The sequence below is a fragment of the Cynoglossus semilaevis genome, chromosome 4 (genome assembly GCF_000523025.1).
Source record: "Cynoglossus semilaevis isolate Cse_v1.0 chromosome 4, Cse_v1.0, whole genome shotgun sequence".
Taxonomy (NCBI): domain Eukaryota; kingdom Metazoa; phylum Chordata; class Actinopteri; order Pleuronectiformes; family Cynoglossidae; genus Cynoglossus; species Cynoglossus semilaevis.
The window spans coordinates 2571979-2590163 of NC_024310.1; the positions used below are offsets into that span (position 1 = coordinate 2571979).

Consider the following 18185-nt stretch of genomic DNA (forward strand, 5'->3'; position numbering starts at 1 on the left):
ATCACTGCAGCACTGTGTGAATATGTACAGTACATGGAACTTTCACCTGTTGGTCTCTACCTCTGACTTGGCTTTGTTCACCTCCTCACTTTTCCGGTTTTCCTCCGTGGGGGTGAGATGAAAACACTTGAATTCAAGCTACTTGAATTCAAGCTTTTTTTACTGAGATAATGGTGAAAAAATAAGCCTCCTACCAGCCTGTCCTGCACTAAACTAAACTAAACGCGACTCATTCACCTGAACGTTTTGAATCGTCTCACAGTTTGTATCACTTCGCCCAAATAGCCAAGAGTTTCCTGACTGTTAGTCATTTCCAGCCTTTTAATAAAGTGGAGGGAACCTGACGGGGAGGGAAATTCACCACGTCCGCCACAGTGGCTGTGTTTGAAGTTCATTCATAAAAATAATTTTGGGGACAAAGTTCGTCATGAATTAAGAAATTTAGAAATAATGTTTTGGTCGATTCACTCATGTCTTATCACTCAAACAGACTCCTGGGTGGATTCAGTCAGGCGTGAGAACAGACCTTAACACTAAAAAGAAGGTTGACTCAAGGTCACAAGGTCGATTCTGACCAATGCCTTGCCAGAGAAGCAGGACGAAATTAAATTAAATCTTTAGCAGATGGTTTCCATGTCACCTCTTAAATCCAGGGAATTAAATGTAATCGTAAACATCAACCAGACCAGAGCAAAGTTATGAGGGTAGATCAGATCAAGATGTACTCATTTTTAAGGTGTATCTAATAATAACTAAAAAAAGTCAGAAATTAAGGTGTATCTAATAATAACAACAACACAAAAAAAAAAATCAAAAAAGAAGTCGATTTCATTTGTTTAGATGAGACAAAGAAACAGGATGTGACCTGGTCTGTAGACGGACGCCTCCAATGGAAACACAGGCTGCAGATGTGTTTAACTTCAGACCTAAACTGAGGAGATGAAAAGAAAAAAAGAATTGTTATTGACATGAATATTCATGAAAGTTTTTTCAAATTTTCTTAGGAATATTTTTCTTACCTTCAGTATTTTTCTTTGGTCTAAAAAATAATGAAGCAAAGTCAACATGGCAGATTAAGGAAAAAATATTCAAAATAAAGCACTGGTTAATTAGGGATTAACAAACACAAAATTCACGCCTTCAAATTTACCATCGTGTCGTCTTATTGAAACTGAAAATCGTTCGTCATCCAACATCGCGGACCATCTCTGACCAATCAATAAACTACATAAAAAAATCCTTATTGGGAACTAAATTAAACAATTTCTCAGGAATGAACACAGTCAGCGGTGGTGCAGGTCACTTTCCCTCCACGTCACATCTCCTGCTTCTCTACTCTTTGTATAGAACATCACGTTTTCTGTATTTTTCTTTTTTTCCTTTTTTTTTTTTTTAAATGAAGTACTTGAATGAAACAATGCTCACTTTGAAAAAACAAACAAAAAAAAAACAATTGTAGAGTTAACAACCAAGAAACCTTGTTTGAGAGATTAACCACGAGTCAACAACTACTGGACTATTTGGATTCCTATAATTTTGCTGTACTAAACCCATGTCTGTGTATTTGATGTTTTAATCAGATGCATTGTAATTTGAATAAACGTTGCAGTATATAAAGGTACGCCTCTTGTGGTGACAGCCTCATACAGCACCAAACACACACACACACACACCTGGACTTTATCACTTTAACCTTAACTATTACAATATATAGATAGATAGATATTTAATCCTAATCCTTACCAAATGTGATATATATATATATATATATAATCCTAATCCTTACCAAATGTCCCCATAAAACACAGGCGTAAAAGATGTCCCCACAAGCATAGCTACACCAGGAACACACACACATGATAAGTCATAATAATGTATTTATAAATATATATCATATGTATAATACAGAAGAATCTTCTTCTCTTTTTGAAATGGTTTGTTATTGTGAATATAATGTGCCAAAGAAAAAAACTGATGGTTGACATAAACAGACGGTCGGATGTGGATGGATTCTAATATTTCACAGGATGCTGGATGTTAAATAGTTAAATTCAGAGAAATAAAAAAAAAAACCACAAGAAATTTATAATTTTGTGGTCGTTAAAAAAAAAAAACATTTTCATTTAAAGTGCATTTGTTTGTGTTTTAAAATGGTCGACAACGCCATGTCTTTTTTAACCCTTGATGTTGGATCCTCCCGTTTCCCAGGTTCAGGGATCGGGGTGTGCGTGAGGGGTGGGGGGCGTGGCCTCCTGCCCAATCCCGTTACAAGAAAGCACTAACTTTTTTGGAATCTGAAAAACAGAATGAACAACAACAATTCAACAAACTCTCCTCCTGCGGCTGAACTGGGTAAATGATCCACTAAAAAAAACTGTGGTTCAAAATAAAAACATTTATTTATAAAAGATAAAAGTAGTGACCAGTCTGGAAGCTTTGACGATGTAACAAAGTAAACTTCTTACTGTTTGAATTTTTTTTTATTAATATTTTAAAAATAATATGTAGAAAATATACACTGATAAACTGTAAGTGTCTGGTGTTTTTTTTATTCAAATACCTTAACTCAGGTTCATAAAACAGGTTTCTAACCTCGTTCTTAAACGTCTGAGGTGAATTAGTTGTGTTTACAGACCTGAGCCAGTAGATCTTCGGTCGTTCCCCTGGTTCTTGGCGCAGTCATCGTTCACAGACAATCGGTCCTCGTGGAACAGCAGTGGAGAAAGGTCCAACTGCAGGAGAACACAAACACTTCAAGACCAAGTGTGTGTGTGTCTGTGACCAGTGGGTGGCGCCTTAGTCACATGTACCTACCGCTCTGTAAAAGTCTCGTCCTGGTATGGACATGGTGGTCAGGGTGACCTCGTCCCCACTCTTTCTGATCAGCTGGACAATGTCCTCGTGCTGCGAGGACTCCACGGGTTCACCGTTGACGGCCAGCAGCAGATCTCCATCCTCCATGCCCGCTCCTTCAGCTGGACTTCCAACATCGATCTCCCTCAGCACGTGAACTGGGACACCAAAGAATTAAAGAAAAATAGAAAAATATACTAAGTACCCTCTGAGATTCAAACTGAGGGTGGAGACCCCTGGTCCGGAGCGTCTCGGTCTCACCTTTTCTTTCCTGGCCCACCAGCTTCTCCTGCCTCAGCAGAAAGCCGTAGCCGTCGGCGCCCTTCTCCAGGTGCATGGTCTTGGCGGCGTGGGGAATGCTGCAGCACTGGGCTATGACGGGCAGGATGGGCATCTTCCTCCTGACGTAACAGGCTTCGCTCTCGCTGTCAGCGACCAGAAGAGTCACCGAGTTCCCGCTCTTCTTCCCCTGAGCAGGAAACACACGTGTGACATTTGACATGGACCGTGACAAATGTTTGGACTTGTTGGAGACCGTACACCTACAGCTTTGACGAGATGGGAGTGAGTCAGCATCGAAACCAGGGCTCCGTTGATCCAGATCAGTCTGTCGCCCGTGCAGACGCCGGCTTTCTCTGCTGCACCGTCTGGTACCGTACACACCATGTACTGACCCTTCTGACCTGATGACATCACCATCGTGTCACCGCATTAAACCTTATTTACTTCTTCAGGACTGGTCTTGTTTTAAAGATCACTTTTAAATGAATCATCTTGGAACTTTTCACTGAAAATTCCAATACAGAAATCGAATAATTTCCGACTAAAAACACACAAGAATTCCATACAGTACATCCCAGTACCTTCCACAGCAACTATGGTCATCCCCAGGCCGTGTTCTGGCTCTTTGCTGATGTGACATAGTCTAGGTCTGGTCCAGTGGTCTCCCTTGGCGAGCTTCACCAGCATCTTCAGGTCCAGACCCATAGACATGGACTAGAACCAAAGACAACACAGCACCATGGAGTCAAACCTGCTGTTTGTTTTGGGTTTTTTTTTTGGTCAGTTTGTACAGTCGACAGTTCACCTGTTCATACTCTTCTTTTCTCAACACCAGGAGAAACAGATGTACGCCGCAAGACTGAATCTTCCTCATCACCTGCAGGGGGAGAAAAAACACACAGATATAAATAACATTTTTTAATGTAAGTTGGCATGAATACATAATATATATTTTCCTGGCAGTTTTAGTTCTTCATAAACTTAAACATAAATACTTGTACAAAATATAAATGATTTAAAATGGTAAAATAAAGGACAGAAGGGACGTAACGATACATCGGGAATGGGTTAAAAAAATCAATAAATTGTGTGACAATTCGCATTGGTTTAAATCTAAAAAATGAATCGCGATTCATGATGATCTCGCAAAAATCTCTGGTCATACTATGACACTACACACTCTAGTACAGTAGGGGGCAGTATGCGCCTAAAAACACTAGTTGAGACGTCAGGTCCCTACGTAGCCTAAGTGACATTTGGGTGTTCAAACAGAACATGGGAAGAACTTGTTCCACAGACAGAGTTTCTGTAAAAAAGGAACGGTGAAAATGTACGATAACAGATTCTGGATGAAATGAAATTTTCCAACATTTTGGGACACTGACCGTATAAAAGTCCTTGTCAGCCACATATTCCTCGTTGACCTCCAGGAGCCTGTCTCCATCTTTGAGGCCACTGCACTCGGCAGGACTCCACCGTTCCACACCTCTGACCTCAAATGAGTGGTGGGTCTGGTCCACCCGCATGTAGAAGCCAAAACTCTGGCCCTCCATACGCTTCAGGTAGCACAGTTTGGGAACCAGACTGCTGTCTGGCTCTACACACCAAAGACGTTATATTAAATTTCCGACTAAAAACACACAAGAATTCCATACAGTACATCCCAGTACCTTCCACAGCAACTATGGTCATCCCCAGGCCGTGTTCTGGCTCTTTGCTGATGTGACATAGTCTAGGTCTGGTCCAGTGGTCTCCCTTGGCGAGCTTCACCAGCATCTTCAGGTCCAGACCCATAGACATGGACTAGAACCAAAGACAACACAGCACCATGGAGTCAAACCTGCTGTTTGTTTTGGGTTTTTTTTTTGGTCAGTTTGTACAGTCGACAGTTCACCTGTTCATACTCTTCTTTTCTCAACACCAGGAGAAACAGATGTACGCCGCAAGACTGAATCTTCCTCATCACCTGCAGGGGGAGAAAAAACACAGATATAAATAACTTTTTTATGTAAGTTGGCATGAATACATAATATATCTTTTCCTGGCAGTTTTAGTTCTTCATAAATTTAAACATAAATACTTGTACAAAATATAAATGATTTAAAATGGTAAAATAAAGGACAGAAGGGACGTAACGATACATCGGGAATGGGTTAAAAAAATCAATAAATTGTGTGACAATTCGCATTGGTTTAAATCTAAAAAATGAATCGCGATTCATGATGATCTCGCAAAAATCACTGGTCATACCATGACACTACACACTCTAGTGCAGTAGGGGGCAGTATGCGCCTAAAAACACTAGTTGAGACGTCAGGTCCCTACGTAGCCTAAGTGACATTCGGGTGTTCAAACAGAACGTGGGAAGAACTTGTTCCACAGACAGAGTTTCTGTAAAAAAGGAACGGTGAAAATGTACGATAACAGATTCTGGATGAAATGAAATTTTCCAACATTTTAGGACACTGACCGTATAAAAGTCCTTGTCAGCCACATATTCCTCGTTGACCTCCAGGAGCCTGTCTCCATCTTTGAGGCCACTGCACTCGGCAGGACTCCACCGTTCCACACCTCTGACCTCAAATGAGTGGTGGGTCTGGTCCACCCGCATGTAGAAGCCAAAACTCTGGCCCTCCATACGCTTCAGGTAGCACAGTTTGGGAACCAGACTGCTGTCTGGCTCTACACACAAAAATCATTATATTAAAATCATTTCATCAGCGCTGGAGAGGGGAAGTGGGTGTAGACGGAGTGTGTTTTAAACTCACCAGGGTCGTCAGTGATGACCAAGGCTGGATTATCAATGCCCTCTCTTGGATTGAAGGTGAAACTGCAGTTCAAAGGGGAAAATGAAAAAAGCAGATAAATGTTGTAAAAAATGTTACATATGGAATTTAGCCATAGGAAAAAAAAATGTTTATTTTGAAAAAGTCTAGACTAGTTTTCTTCTTCTTAAGGTTTTAAAAAAGGTTTATTCACACAGTCCAGATCAACAGTTGCTCATGGCAAAATTTTAAACCTGATGCGGTAGAACAACAGACAAGGAGGAAAACTTTAAATCCCATGATCAAATATTTCACTTAAGTATTAAAGTATGAGAGAGGCAACATTTTCAGTGACAGGGAATAAAAGCACTTCTGGAGGTTATTTATTCAGCATTTTGTCAATTTTTAAGGTAAACTATTAGCGTCACCCTCTTGACAGTCCAGATCAACAGTTGCTCATGGCAAAATTTTAAACCTGATGCGGTAGAACAACAGACAAGGAGGAAAACTTTAAATCCCATGATCAAATATTTCACTTAAGTATTAAAGTATGAGAGAGGCAACATTTTCAGTGACAGGGAATAAAAGCACTTCTGGAGGTTATTTATTCAGCATTTTGTCAATTTTTAAGGTAAACTATTAGCGTCAACCTCTTGACTCATCACAGGGTTATACGTTAGCAAAATACCGAGTTCTAAAAACCCTAAATACTCAGTCTGGTTTGTGTGCTGTTTTTTTTTTTTCTGGTAATTTAAGGAACAACAGAACACCGGGGTCCCTCAGGGTTGTACGCCGAGCCCCTTCCGCTGGTCTACACCTTGATATATATATATATATATACAAGGTACACGTCTGGAGCTGTCAATACTCACCGTGGCACGTGGACGGCATCCTGGCAGCCTGAGGGAACCAATGAGAGAAACACAGTGAGGTCCCGCAGCTACGTCACCACTAAGCACCTGAGCCTGTTGTTCACACTGTTGATAATGATTTACTCATCAACCACCATAACCAAGGAGGTACTTTAACCCCACCAAGAAGCACCTTCTGTCCACAAAGAGTGGCCAAGTCATGGGCTCAGACAATAAGAAAAGTATCTTTATACTGCAGTTAATACGGTCAACAACAACAGAAGAAGAAGAAACATGAACTTTTTTAAAAAAAACTCACAAAACAAAACACAAGATTTTGGTCTGTTCTTTTTCTGTTCTGCCCACTTGATAACAAAGACATGATGGTGTCAAAGTGCAACTTTGAGACGACGACACAGCTTTAACCACAGTTTCACTTCCTCAATATTTGCTGTTTGGTTTTATAATGTTTTTATTTCTTCAGTCACTGCCTCAGCACTAGGTAGAGTACTAACTATGGTACTGTACTATTTTCATTTACAGCAGGAGATAAAGTCAGTATTATTGTTGTTATTATTCAACCTTACTGTGATTATTCAATGTTGATGTCTGTCTGGAACAGAGCCTGGCTTCAATTTAAGAAAAAGTCAAACTTATGGAACTCCCAAAAAGAACTCCTGGCGGATTAATTAAAGTTCTATCTCTCTCTATATACAGTATCTACCTAAAATAAAATGGAAGGCAATTGGTTGCGTGAACGCTGCCTGCAGACAGTTCAAGAAGGAGTCAGAGGGTTTTAAAAAAACCACAGGTTCTGCGGAGGTCAGACACTGCAGCTTTGGAGCCGAGAGATTTGAATATACAAATGATGAAACGCTGTGTGTCGACCTACCTGTGGAGGAGCTCATGGAGTCCTGAGTGAGCGTTCCTGTTCTGGCAGAGACACTGGATGGACGAGTTTCACAGCACACAGAAAACACAGTGAGTGAGAGCGAGGTGAGAATGAGATTCCTGCCTCTGGGTTAAACATTTACCCTGTGAGCTCAGCGCTCCACAACTTCATGGAAAACTGCAGTTTTACTGCATATACATGTAGTACAGGTCAACTGCACATTGGTAACAAGCAACTGATATTTTCAAGTGATCAAAAACTTTGTGTTCTTCCTTATGTAACTAGAACAACTGAGGTGATGACCGTGCAATGTGGCTTTACTCCCAGTAGGGGGAACTCGAGGTACAGATTTCAATGTATATAACTGGAGGCAATTTATTTCTCTGGAGTTGACAACACATGTCAAACAAAAACATAACAAGCTTCCAGGGCAGGTTATAGGTTCAGGCAAATGAATGGATGGAGGTTTAAGTTAGAATTGCCCCACGACTGGGCAACTTTAATAACTAGCCATGACGCCTTAATATTTCCGTGTTAACTAAATAAAAACTAAATACGTAGATAAAAGTGCGTAGATTTGTGTGAAATATGAATTTTATTCTTATTTTCTATAGAAACACGTCGACTGTTTTAGTCTTCACCTAAAATATTTGTGTCTTTTAAAATACAATAAAAATACTTTAGGGTTAGTTTTGTTTCTATTTGTAACTATCTCGCTGCAAAGGAACTTGTAACATTTGCGTTAAGCCAAATGAAACTCAGCGTTTCAACATTTTTCCTTGTTATTTTTTCAAAAATTCACAATCCACAGTGGCACATTTAAATTAACCCCACAGACATGACCCTAAATTCACCCTGTGTTAGAAGACCAGTGACTTTCTTACCATGATATGGAGCCGTAGCTGTTGACTGGAGAAGCCGTTAAATGCACAGGAGAAACAACCTTGAATCGCATTGTTCTATCCGTCCTTCAGTAAGAGGATGAACCCAAACCAAAATAAAACTCAACTGGTTTATTATGTCACTTTTTTTTAATCCACATTTGCTCAACTGTTGAGTCCCCTCCCACTAACGAACCTTCTCCAGGTTTTTGCTGACACGCCCCCACCCCCACTACACGTGAGGCTTCGTCAAAATACCCTAAAGCAGGATTAAGTGGAAGTGTAAACAGTCATGTTTTCATTAAAATGGACGTTCCATTATTTGAAAAAACTGAGTTATCCTATCAGGTTTCAGGAGTCACATTTCTACGGCTTCCAAAAAGCCTCCTATCACAGAAATACCGGTCATTCCGAAATTGCAACAAACCGTAAAAAGTAAACATGTTGTACTGTTTCTTTCTTGTACAAAAACTAATACAAAACCGTGGAAAGTTACAAAAGTAAAACCGCAAAAAGGGAGCGCGAGCAGTCGAACTGATGACACCGAGCAAACGAGCAACGGGTGAGGGTGATTAAGACGAGTCCGGTAATCGATAGTGACAGATATGAAGCCGGAAGTAAGTCGGTCTGTAGTGGGCGAACGTGGTAAACATTTCAAAATAAAACACAACGCAAGTTGGGCACGAATAGAGCAACTGAAATCCACTTGCAATATTGATCCCCGCGTCTTCTTTAAAAATCATTTTAGTCTTTTATCTCTCTGAGTTTGTTCGTTTATTTTGTACATTTAAAAAAAGAAACAACAGAATTCAACTTGTCAAAATAAAACAAAATTAAGCGAACCAATGTAAAAGGGCACGACCTGGTGGACGTGGTGTGTAAGTGCAGACAGGCGACCTCCCTTTAAGTTTTCATTATTGGTTCAGGTTTACAGGGAGACAACTAAAGCTTATATATAATAATGCTTTAGTAATAAAATGTGCTAAAATAAAATGCTTAATTGAAAAAAAAATAGACAAATTTCTGTGTTTACCTTTTAATAAATCAACTCCATGCTGGGAAAGTTAGTATTTCACATATGGCAGATTTTTTTTTTCATGGAGATGGAGATTTAATATATATGAAACTGGAAGACTTTACTTACAGTACATTTCATGACCTTCTGTCTCTTTTTGTAAACTTTATAACCAGTCACTTGATTTTTTCCCCCCACAAAACTCTTCCTAGGGGGTTGAAAACAGCCAATATGTGCAAAATGTTCACTTGTCTCTTGGCAAATGCCTTAAAAAAACAGCCTGAGTCAGTTTAAGTGCTAAAGCCGTAGAAGGAGCAGTGAATTACTAACCTAATGTCCCGTCTGCTGCATGCTTTGGCCTCCTTGAAGAATTCCCCTGGACAACCTGTGAACAGTCTGAGCCACAGATTCTTCAACTCAGCAGCTGATATGTTAATAGTGAAATTCAACCAATGCCGTTAATAATGTGTCTTTTCTTTGCTTGTTGATATTGCTTTTTAAAAATCATTATTTGTCGTATCCTCAGGGTGGAGGGAGGTTGTCGTTTTTGAGCATCCGCAGAGTTTGTCGAACTCCCTTCTCCACCCTGCGGAAATGCAACCTCTTCCAGAGGCTCGGCTGCTGCTGACGGCCCCACTCCAGATCCCTGAGGAACACCTGCATGCAAAAGGCAAATTTAATTCACTGTGACGCAGGAGTGCACGGACGGTGCCATACTCAGTGCAAATTAGCAGCTAGTGGATTTGAACTTGTGACCTCCTGGACCCAAGTCTGCTTCCTTAGCCACCAAGCCAAACAAACTGACTGCCTTACTTCACAATATGCATCTAATCCTGTGAAAGTGCATGTAAAATCGAGACTTCTTGCTGTTGGAGAGTGTCGTTGCTTACTGTAACCGTTAGATGGCGGTAATTCCCTCGTGTGTTCAAGGAACATTACTGGGCTTTATTATCAAATTATGTATGTGTCTGTACATCAAAATAACTAGTAATAGTTTGTTTATTTAAGAAAATTAAATGTTAAAAGTGGAACATCTTAACATAAAATTATAAAATTTTCAACATTATCAAAACATGTGTCTTGACTGAATACCTGAAGCTGCTGCTGGACACGCTGACGATCCCAGGATGATGCGTTTTTCCGTATCACATTGAGGATGGGATGCCAGTCCTCGGAAATATCCGACCCCTCTGTGACTGAAGCCAGAACCTTGACTCGGCGGCCGGTTCTGTGCGGATCTCCTCTCACGTAGAGGGATTGTTTCCCCACGTCACTGAGGGCGTTCAGATACAAACTGCACACAGACAAAACATCAACAAGTGTTTGCTTTAACTTACATTTTTTTACTTCTGCACTTGTCATTTAGCTTAGTTACTTTGTGCTGAGTCTTTCTGTAATAATGCACAGGTTCTTTATGAGAATGGAGAGGTTTCTGGTTCTTACTGCACAGTGTGAATACTGGGATGCTCCCTGCAGGCGTCCACCAGAGCCAGAGCGGCGTTGTCGCCGATGTTGTTGTAGGCCACATTGAGCTCCTGGAGTACCGGGTGCTGCTGCAGCCTCTGGGCCAGCTCCAGGGCCCCCTGGTCCCCAAGTCCAGTGTGCATCAGAGACAGATGTGTCAGAGACTGGTTCCCCTGCAGGGCCTCCAGCAGAGTGCAGACTCCGGACTCAAGCAGAGGGTTGTCGCAGAGTCTGGTGAGGAGATTCATATAATTGTTAAAAAAAAAAAATGACTTCACTGAGATTTGAGATGAAACGAAACTCACTAATGGTGAGCTAACAGTTGAATATTTAATTTAGACTGACATTAGTGGGGTCAAAAGGTTAAAAGATAATGTATGCCAAACAAAACTTTTTAAAAATTGTACCCACACACCAAAAAAGACAAAAAAAAAATTTAATGCAAAACTAAAACAACTCACATGAAAACAGATAACCTGGAGTTTTTCCCTGATTTATTTCCTGTCTCTACGTCAGAATATACAGAAACCACTCAGATTAACACAAAAATTAAAGGTGTCATCTTACTGTAGCGATCTAATAGCATTCTTGGGATCTAGTAGCAGGTCCCTCAGGAGGATGCAGGACTCAGGACCCAGGCTGTTAAACTGTAGACTGAGGACGACAACGACAGGCAGCAAACAACACGTCAAACACATGCTGCACGTGAATCCTTCCTGGAACCTAAAGATCTATCAACATACTATAAAAACACACCAGACTGGACTGAACCCACATGGATCATGCTACAAATTTTACAAATCTACATGTGGGTCATAACCCAGACCAACACAGATCTGGTCTCAAACGGATGCACACACTGATAAAAAAAATTGTTGATTTGGGTTTTTCACACAAACTGCATTTTTTTACTTTTACTATATTTTTGTACTCAAAGATCAGCTTTCAGCTCAAAATGTTTAAATTCATTTACATGAATTTCCAAGCATTTGTACACAGCAAAGGTCATGCACTTACCTTCACACGTCCGTGTAGCGGACAGTCAACACGCCGGGGCTCGAATATGTGAATACGTTGTCGTTGTATAGAATACAGACATTTCACTCACTTGAGGTTCTTTGTGTGTCTGAAGGCAGGCGACAGGATTTCAAGCATCTGGTGAGTCAGCAGACAGGATGACAGGTCCATTTTATCCAGGTGATAACTTGGAGAAGAGACCATGACACAAATGAAAAATCAACAACATTTTTTTTCACACAAAACAGTCATGAATGATTTGAGATACCTTGCAGGGGTGCAGGAGAGCACAGAGCTCAGTATGAAGCATTTCAGTGACGTCATACGGATGTTGCTGAGGCGGATGGATCTGATTGAAGCAATCACCTCTGCAGTCAGTCTGGGGTTCTGAAACTCGTACAGAAGCACCAGCAGATCCATCAACTCCTCCGGAGGTTGTGGTTTGCTGAGCTCTGATATCGTACAGGACAGGAATTTGGAATTTTTATTTGTAAAAGTAAACACACATTGCGAGACAAGAATTTAAAGCAATGGCCTCCAATGAAACTCTACCTCTGACAAGGTACTTCCTGAGGGCGTTGGTGATCTGGACCACGGTGGAGCTCTGGATGCTGCAGCCGAGCATCTGCAGGAGATTACGGTTTCCAAAGTGCAAAAGTCCACCCATGAAGATGGGGTAGAGCTCGAACGGGTGGCCCTCGCAGTACTGCTTAGGCTGAGGGCCGTGGACTCCCAGAAGGCTTTGCTCCACCTGATCGAGGACGTCTTCGTTGTAGCTGTCCTCGGAGCGAAACAGCTCGGTCGCCAGTGTTTTGGCGATGTTGCCTCTATTGCGGCTGCTGATTTTCTCATACAGTTTGGGGAAAAGCTTGAGGAGGTTAAAGACGGCAAAAATTCTGAGAGGAATGAATTTGGAAAGGATGTTGAAAATGGCACTGACATCTTCGCCCGCCTGTCCGATGGCCACAGTCACCTGCTTCGTCATCTTCTCCAGAGCTGACTTGTTCTCCCCTAAAACCACGTAAAGAGCTGCAAGATACTCCTGCATGGCAGGCACGGCAAACACGTACCGCCGCTGATCATTCTCGCCGAGAGCTTCGTTTGAATTCCGACTGCGTTCTACGCACGGCGCCAGGAAGAAGTCCAGGACATCGGTCCTGAACACTGCCAGCTGACGCAGCTCCTCGTCCGTCTTGGTCTTCCCTCCTATCCACTGCTCCAATTCGTCTTCCGAGAAAGACGTCCGCTTGTACGTCACGCCATCAAAAGCCAATTTACCCACAGTGCGGACGACGTACAACATCAGAGAACCATGTTGGTCCTGGAGGGACATTTGGGCCCCAGTTCCTGAACCCATAACCTCACCACCGAAATTGAGCCTCAGGAAGCTGGTGTAAATGCCGGTGAGCGTGCGGATGGGTGCCTTGGCGTTAGTGAAGTGAAGGTAGTGTAAGGTGGCACAGGTCAGCCAGCAGTACGAGGGCAGGAAGCAGGCCGCGGCCAGTTGACTTTCTCGCTGGAGGTTGAGATAAAGGAGTTCCACAAGAGACTGGGCATTAGGGTTGAGTACGGAGTCTTTGCTCCCCTGCAGCAGGCGGCTGGTGAAGTACGCTCGCTGTCGGTCTGGGTCACTGAAGCCGCAGATCTGTGCATAGTGACTCACGTACTTCTGGGGGATCAGATCCACAGCGGAGAGTCTGGTGGAAACCAAGATACTGGCCTGAATGCACAAAAAAAAAAATTTTTTAAAGTAATGTGTGTGTATATTTTTTGTCGAGAAAGAAGCTTGTGAATGCACTTTCAGATTATGAATTGTTTGAAAGAAGCTTGTGAATGCACTTTCAGACCATGAGTTCTTGTTTTACGCCTCACCTCGGGCAGGAGGTATTTCCTCAGCAGGTTCACAACCACCACGTTGGCAGGAAGTGGCTCGTTCGGATCACTGCAGAGCTCTGTGGATCCAATCCTGAAGTCCAGCTTCATTTTCTCCATGCCGTTGAAGATAAACAGCACATCCTTGGCCTGGTTTCCCTCCCCGCTCAATAGAGGGTGTTTCTTCAGATGAAGGTACTTCCGACTGACCAGATCCCTCAAAGATGCAACCCTGATGTTTTTGACACAGAAATCAATTTAGTTTCATTTCATTATTTATTTAAGATTCAGTAAAATTATTTTCTTCAGCTGCTGATGCTTTTTTTGTGGTTAGAATAGAATAGAATCAACTCTTACTTTGAAAGTTCACTGAGGTCTTCACAAGAGAAAGGCACCAGGAGCTTGAACTGCGTCAGTGCACTCCCCCTGCACCAGTCCTGCACCAGTTTTCGGACGACCGTGCTCTTGCCTGTTCCCACCGCCCCGTACAGCAGCACGTTCAACCCGCGACCGTCGCTCCAGGCATCGGTGGACTTGAACAGCTGTTCCACGGTCACAGCGTGGCTGGAGAGGGTGGCGGGGTCCAGAGGGGAGCTGAGCAGTCCTCCTCTCTCCCCCGACTTTCGACTCATGATCAGAGGATCCACGTGCATGGTCTCTGGGCTGAAGTAGCCTCCAAACTGTTTCTCCTCCTGAGGAAGGTGACTGAACCAAAGGAACAGCTTCTTTCTGTGAACCTGGATCGGGTCTACAGTATCTATGTGTATACATACACAGTATTAATGTATGGATTGATATGAAAATGCACACATATTACGACTGAATTGTTTTTAATCTGATTAAATCACAGGCTAGGTGACTGACTGAGAAATATCAACATTCAAAATTAGACAAAGAAAATGTAAGCAGGAGCAAGTCTGGAATCAAACCCAAACCTGTCAGTCCTGGGTGGGCCAGACTTTTATTTTGTAAATTTAGAAAAACTCTTATCTATTCTCGCATGTAGGGCTGTAAACGCCACCACTACTCATTATGTCATGGTTTGTCTTGTTCACACATGCAGTAAGTGTTATTAGCTGAGACCGCGCACCTGTTTCTGGCACAGAGGAGCAGAAAGTCCTGAAGTGAAGGCCGACGGCCGGGCACAGAGAAAGGTCCAGCCTTCTTTTCCAGCTCCATACTGTGAGCAGCTGACTCAGCCGTCTGAAAAACAAGGACGAACGCCGCCTTCATTTAGCTGAGGGCCACCACAGGTCTGCAAACTGACTGGCTGAGAGGTCAGTTTGATTTACAGTCAACAACTCACCGCTCTCATAATGTGGAATAAATACAATTTGATTTACAGTCAACAACTCACCGCTGTCATAATGTGGAATAAATACAAACTGATCCTGGAACGTGAACAGGGAGAGGCAGTAAACCAGTACAGCTGACTGAAACCTCCTCTCCCTGAATATTAAATGTCACCAAGCGAAACAATGAAAATCTCAAGACAAACTAATAATAGGGGAAATGTGTGTGTGTTGGTGTGTGTGTGGAGCTGTTAATCCCAGTGCAGGCTGCAGCAGGTATGATGGCATACTTCTGAAGTCTTGACATTTAAGCCAAAACATAATGGTGCACGAATGGCTGCAGGGTTAGGAGAGAACCTGTTTCATAGGTTCATGTAGCCTGAAGAAGAACCAGTGAACTCCATGCGACCAGTTCATGGACTTTATGCGAACAAAAAAAAGAAAAAACATGTCAGGAGACGAGTCTTTGCTGTGACAAAGTCTGTCCAGGGAGAGGGAGAGTTACGACACTAAAAAACGATCCTCTCTGTGACAAACACAACAAAACTCGTCTGCTCCACTGTGACTATGATATTTATTTTAGGTAAGTGCATTTCAAACATTAAAGAAAAAACAACAACAACAACATTGGGCTTTTACTATATTACTGCCCCTGAACGTCTCATCTTAACGTCTTATATACATTGGATACAGAAGTCACCTGGACGTTGTTGATGTTATTGACCGCTGGAAAAATTCTAGCTAAATCCTGAATAGGTGCGGCCTGTCCAGTTGAAAGTGTCGACTGCATTTATGGTTCTCAGCTGATTGCTTAGTATCTTTATATCACGCCTGATAACAAACACACAAGTAACTTTTGCAGGAATATTACTGCTCTCTTGTGGAAGAAAAATCCACCCCCACATTAAACTTATTTGGATTTCTGTGGAAATTCAGAGATCCAGGGACAGTTAGTGAGTCAGCGCAAGTTTTATATTGCTTAGAAAATACTTTGTAACTCTTGCTCTTGTTCACGTTGTAATAAAAACAGCCTTTAAACGCGGACCACTCGACGTTCCTGTCGACACGCATTGACGACATTTTCTAATCAAAGGTCACTGTCACTGGATGACACCAAACATGGCAAATCCACAATATTTAAAATGTGTCTTTAAATGTGTCTTGTCTTGTTGACAGCTAGTCTCTTGCTATATTATTAATGCCCCAAGAGCAGCTATTCAACTTTCACCCTCAGGGTGCAAACAGAAACGTTGCTGTATGCAAATACAAAGACAAACGAAGACGCCTCCACTCTTGGACACCCTGACCAGTGGATGCTGTTAGTTTTAAAATTAAAATGACATGAAAGTAGCAGTTACGGTGATCTGAATGTAGAATACAGAAGTCAGGGAATCTATGGCGGAACATCGGATTCCCCACAAATTCTCGGCGAGTCACTGAACCTGACCTCGCTGACCTCACTGTAAGTCAGTGTAGGAGACCAACCTGTGCAGCAAGCTCATCTTTTTCAAATTCGTTCCGCTCTGTCAGTCAGGAAGTCGTCTGTGGAGAAAAGGTAACACATCGGTGTCAGGAAGCTGCTGTAAAGGTGACTGAAGTGGTATTTTTTCATTCATTATAAATCCACAACATACCGTGTGTTTTCCTCCAGTATAACGACGCATACATTGAAATCTTGAGGTATAATAAAGGCAACAGCCTGTTAAAAATGTTTAAATCCAAACTAATTTAGACTAAAATATTTGTGTAAAAGCCTCAGGTTTAATGATTTAAATAAAAACTGAACTTCAAAAGTCACAGTAAAGGTTCACCAAACTTCCTCCTGAAGTATTTCTGGTCAAACATATATTTTAATGTCGTTTTTATTTAGGTCCAGTTGTATTATCATAGATGTAATTCTCTATTTAAATTATCAGTAGCTAACAGACGGTCGTAGTGGTTCAGTTGGTGCTGATAGCGAAACCACGGTGTTCCTGAAATGTATTTCCCTAATTCATCTTGCCACATACGCCTGGTGTGCTAGTGTATCGAATATAAAAGTAAACAAATGTCCACAATAGAGTGTAGTACAATGACCTGGGTAAAGAGTCAGGTAACAGACTTGGGCAGAGTTACGTAACAAAACCAAAATAAAGAAAAGCCACAAGTACTAACACTTTTCTCTAGCACTTCCTGCCCTAGATACGTGACACTGTGGGCACGATACATTCAATAGATAAATCAATAAAAACAACATTAAAATGGATTCGTGTGAAACTTCCAGTTTAAATGAGAGACATTGAATACTTGTCACCTCTAGAGGACGTACAGTACAGTACCTAGTATGTTTCGAATTCATTAACTAGAGCTTAAACTCGGATTTCTGAAATGTTTTTTTCGAATTCATTAACTAGAGCTTAAACTAGGATTTCTGATTTTTTTTAAAATTAAAATACACTTTGACTGCTGCAAGTTCACTCAGTCATTCACTCGCCATTGTAGCATATTTTATATTGTGAACAGTCGACCGAGTACTGTAGGAAATGTGGACCGTTATGGCTCAGATTTTTTCCATTTGAAATAACACCGGGTTTCCCAGCCGACACAGCCGGTAAGATTAGAACAACTCACCGTGTTTTGTGTCAGTCTGTCAGTCAGTCAGGTGACATGGGTCTCCTTTCATTCACTGCTGCTGCTGCTGCTGCTTTCTCCATGTCAGTGTTTCAGGCACCGACAGCTTCAGACATGTCTGCTCGTCCTCGGCACTAACAGTTCACACAAACGTTCCTACACAAACCCCGCTCATACTTTCACAATAAAACGACGGGTGAGCCCGACACTGGAGTTCAAATTAACCGGCAGGAAACTGTTTTATTAGAGCATATGACATGTCACGTGTTTCGTGATTATATCCGGTGGGTGTCTACATTTTTATTTATACAAATATTACAACAAGTAACATTGGAAGTTTGTGAATTCATTTAGTGTCGCGACTTTTATTTTAAAAGATAGTTAAGCAAAA

The 18185-nt window shown here is 41.8% G+C and overlaps 2 protein-coding genes and 1 long non-coding RNA gene across 3 annotated transcripts; 1 reads left to right on the plus strand and 2 right to left on the minus strand.

Moving 5' to 3' along the window:
* The first annotated feature begins 191 nt into the window (after positions 1–191).
* Positions 192–1621, plus strand: LOC107988475 (uncharacterized). Its single transcript, XR_001759939.2, has 2 exons — positions 192–774; positions 823–1621. It is a non-coding gene; the product is annotated as an uncharacterized LOC107988475 (long non-coding RNA).
* A 239-nt stretch (positions 1622–1860) lies between these two features.
* LOC103377706 (Na(+)/H(+) exchange regulatory cofactor NHE-RF3-like) lies at positions 1861–9402 on the minus strand. The gene is made up of 12 exons (XM_008308613.3): positions 8528–9402; positions 7644–7696; positions 6773–6800; positions 5904–5965; positions 5606–5817; positions 5030–5101; positions 4806–4938; positions 3400–3536; positions 3115–3322; positions 2815–3011; positions 2636–2732; positions 1861–2294 (listed from the first exon to the last, which is right to left on the minus strand). Exons 1-12 carry the CDS (start codon positions 8596–8598, stop codon positions 2266–2268), a joined length of 1299 nt encoding a protein of 432 aa, XP_008306835.1. The 5' UTR covers positions 8599–9402; the 3' UTR covers positions 1861–2265.
* A 331-nt stretch (positions 9403–9733) lies between these two features.
* On the minus strand, positions 9734–18097 carry nlrx1 (NLR family member X1). The gene is made up of 12 exons (XM_008308608.3): positions 17795–18097; positions 16670–16726; positions 14983–15095; positions 14250–14649; positions 13893–14124; positions 12573–13740; positions 12289–12472; positions 12112–12207; positions 11571–11657; positions 10983–11234; positions 10632–10833; positions 9734–10196 (listed from the first exon to the last, which is right to left on the minus strand). The coding sequence occupies exons 2-12, from the start codon at positions 16684–16686 to the stop codon at positions 10062–10064; spliced, it is 2886 nt and encodes a 961-aa protein (XP_008306830.1). The 5' UTR covers positions 16687–16726; positions 17795–18097; the 3' UTR covers positions 9734–10061.
* Positions 18098–18185: the final 88 nt, after the last annotated feature.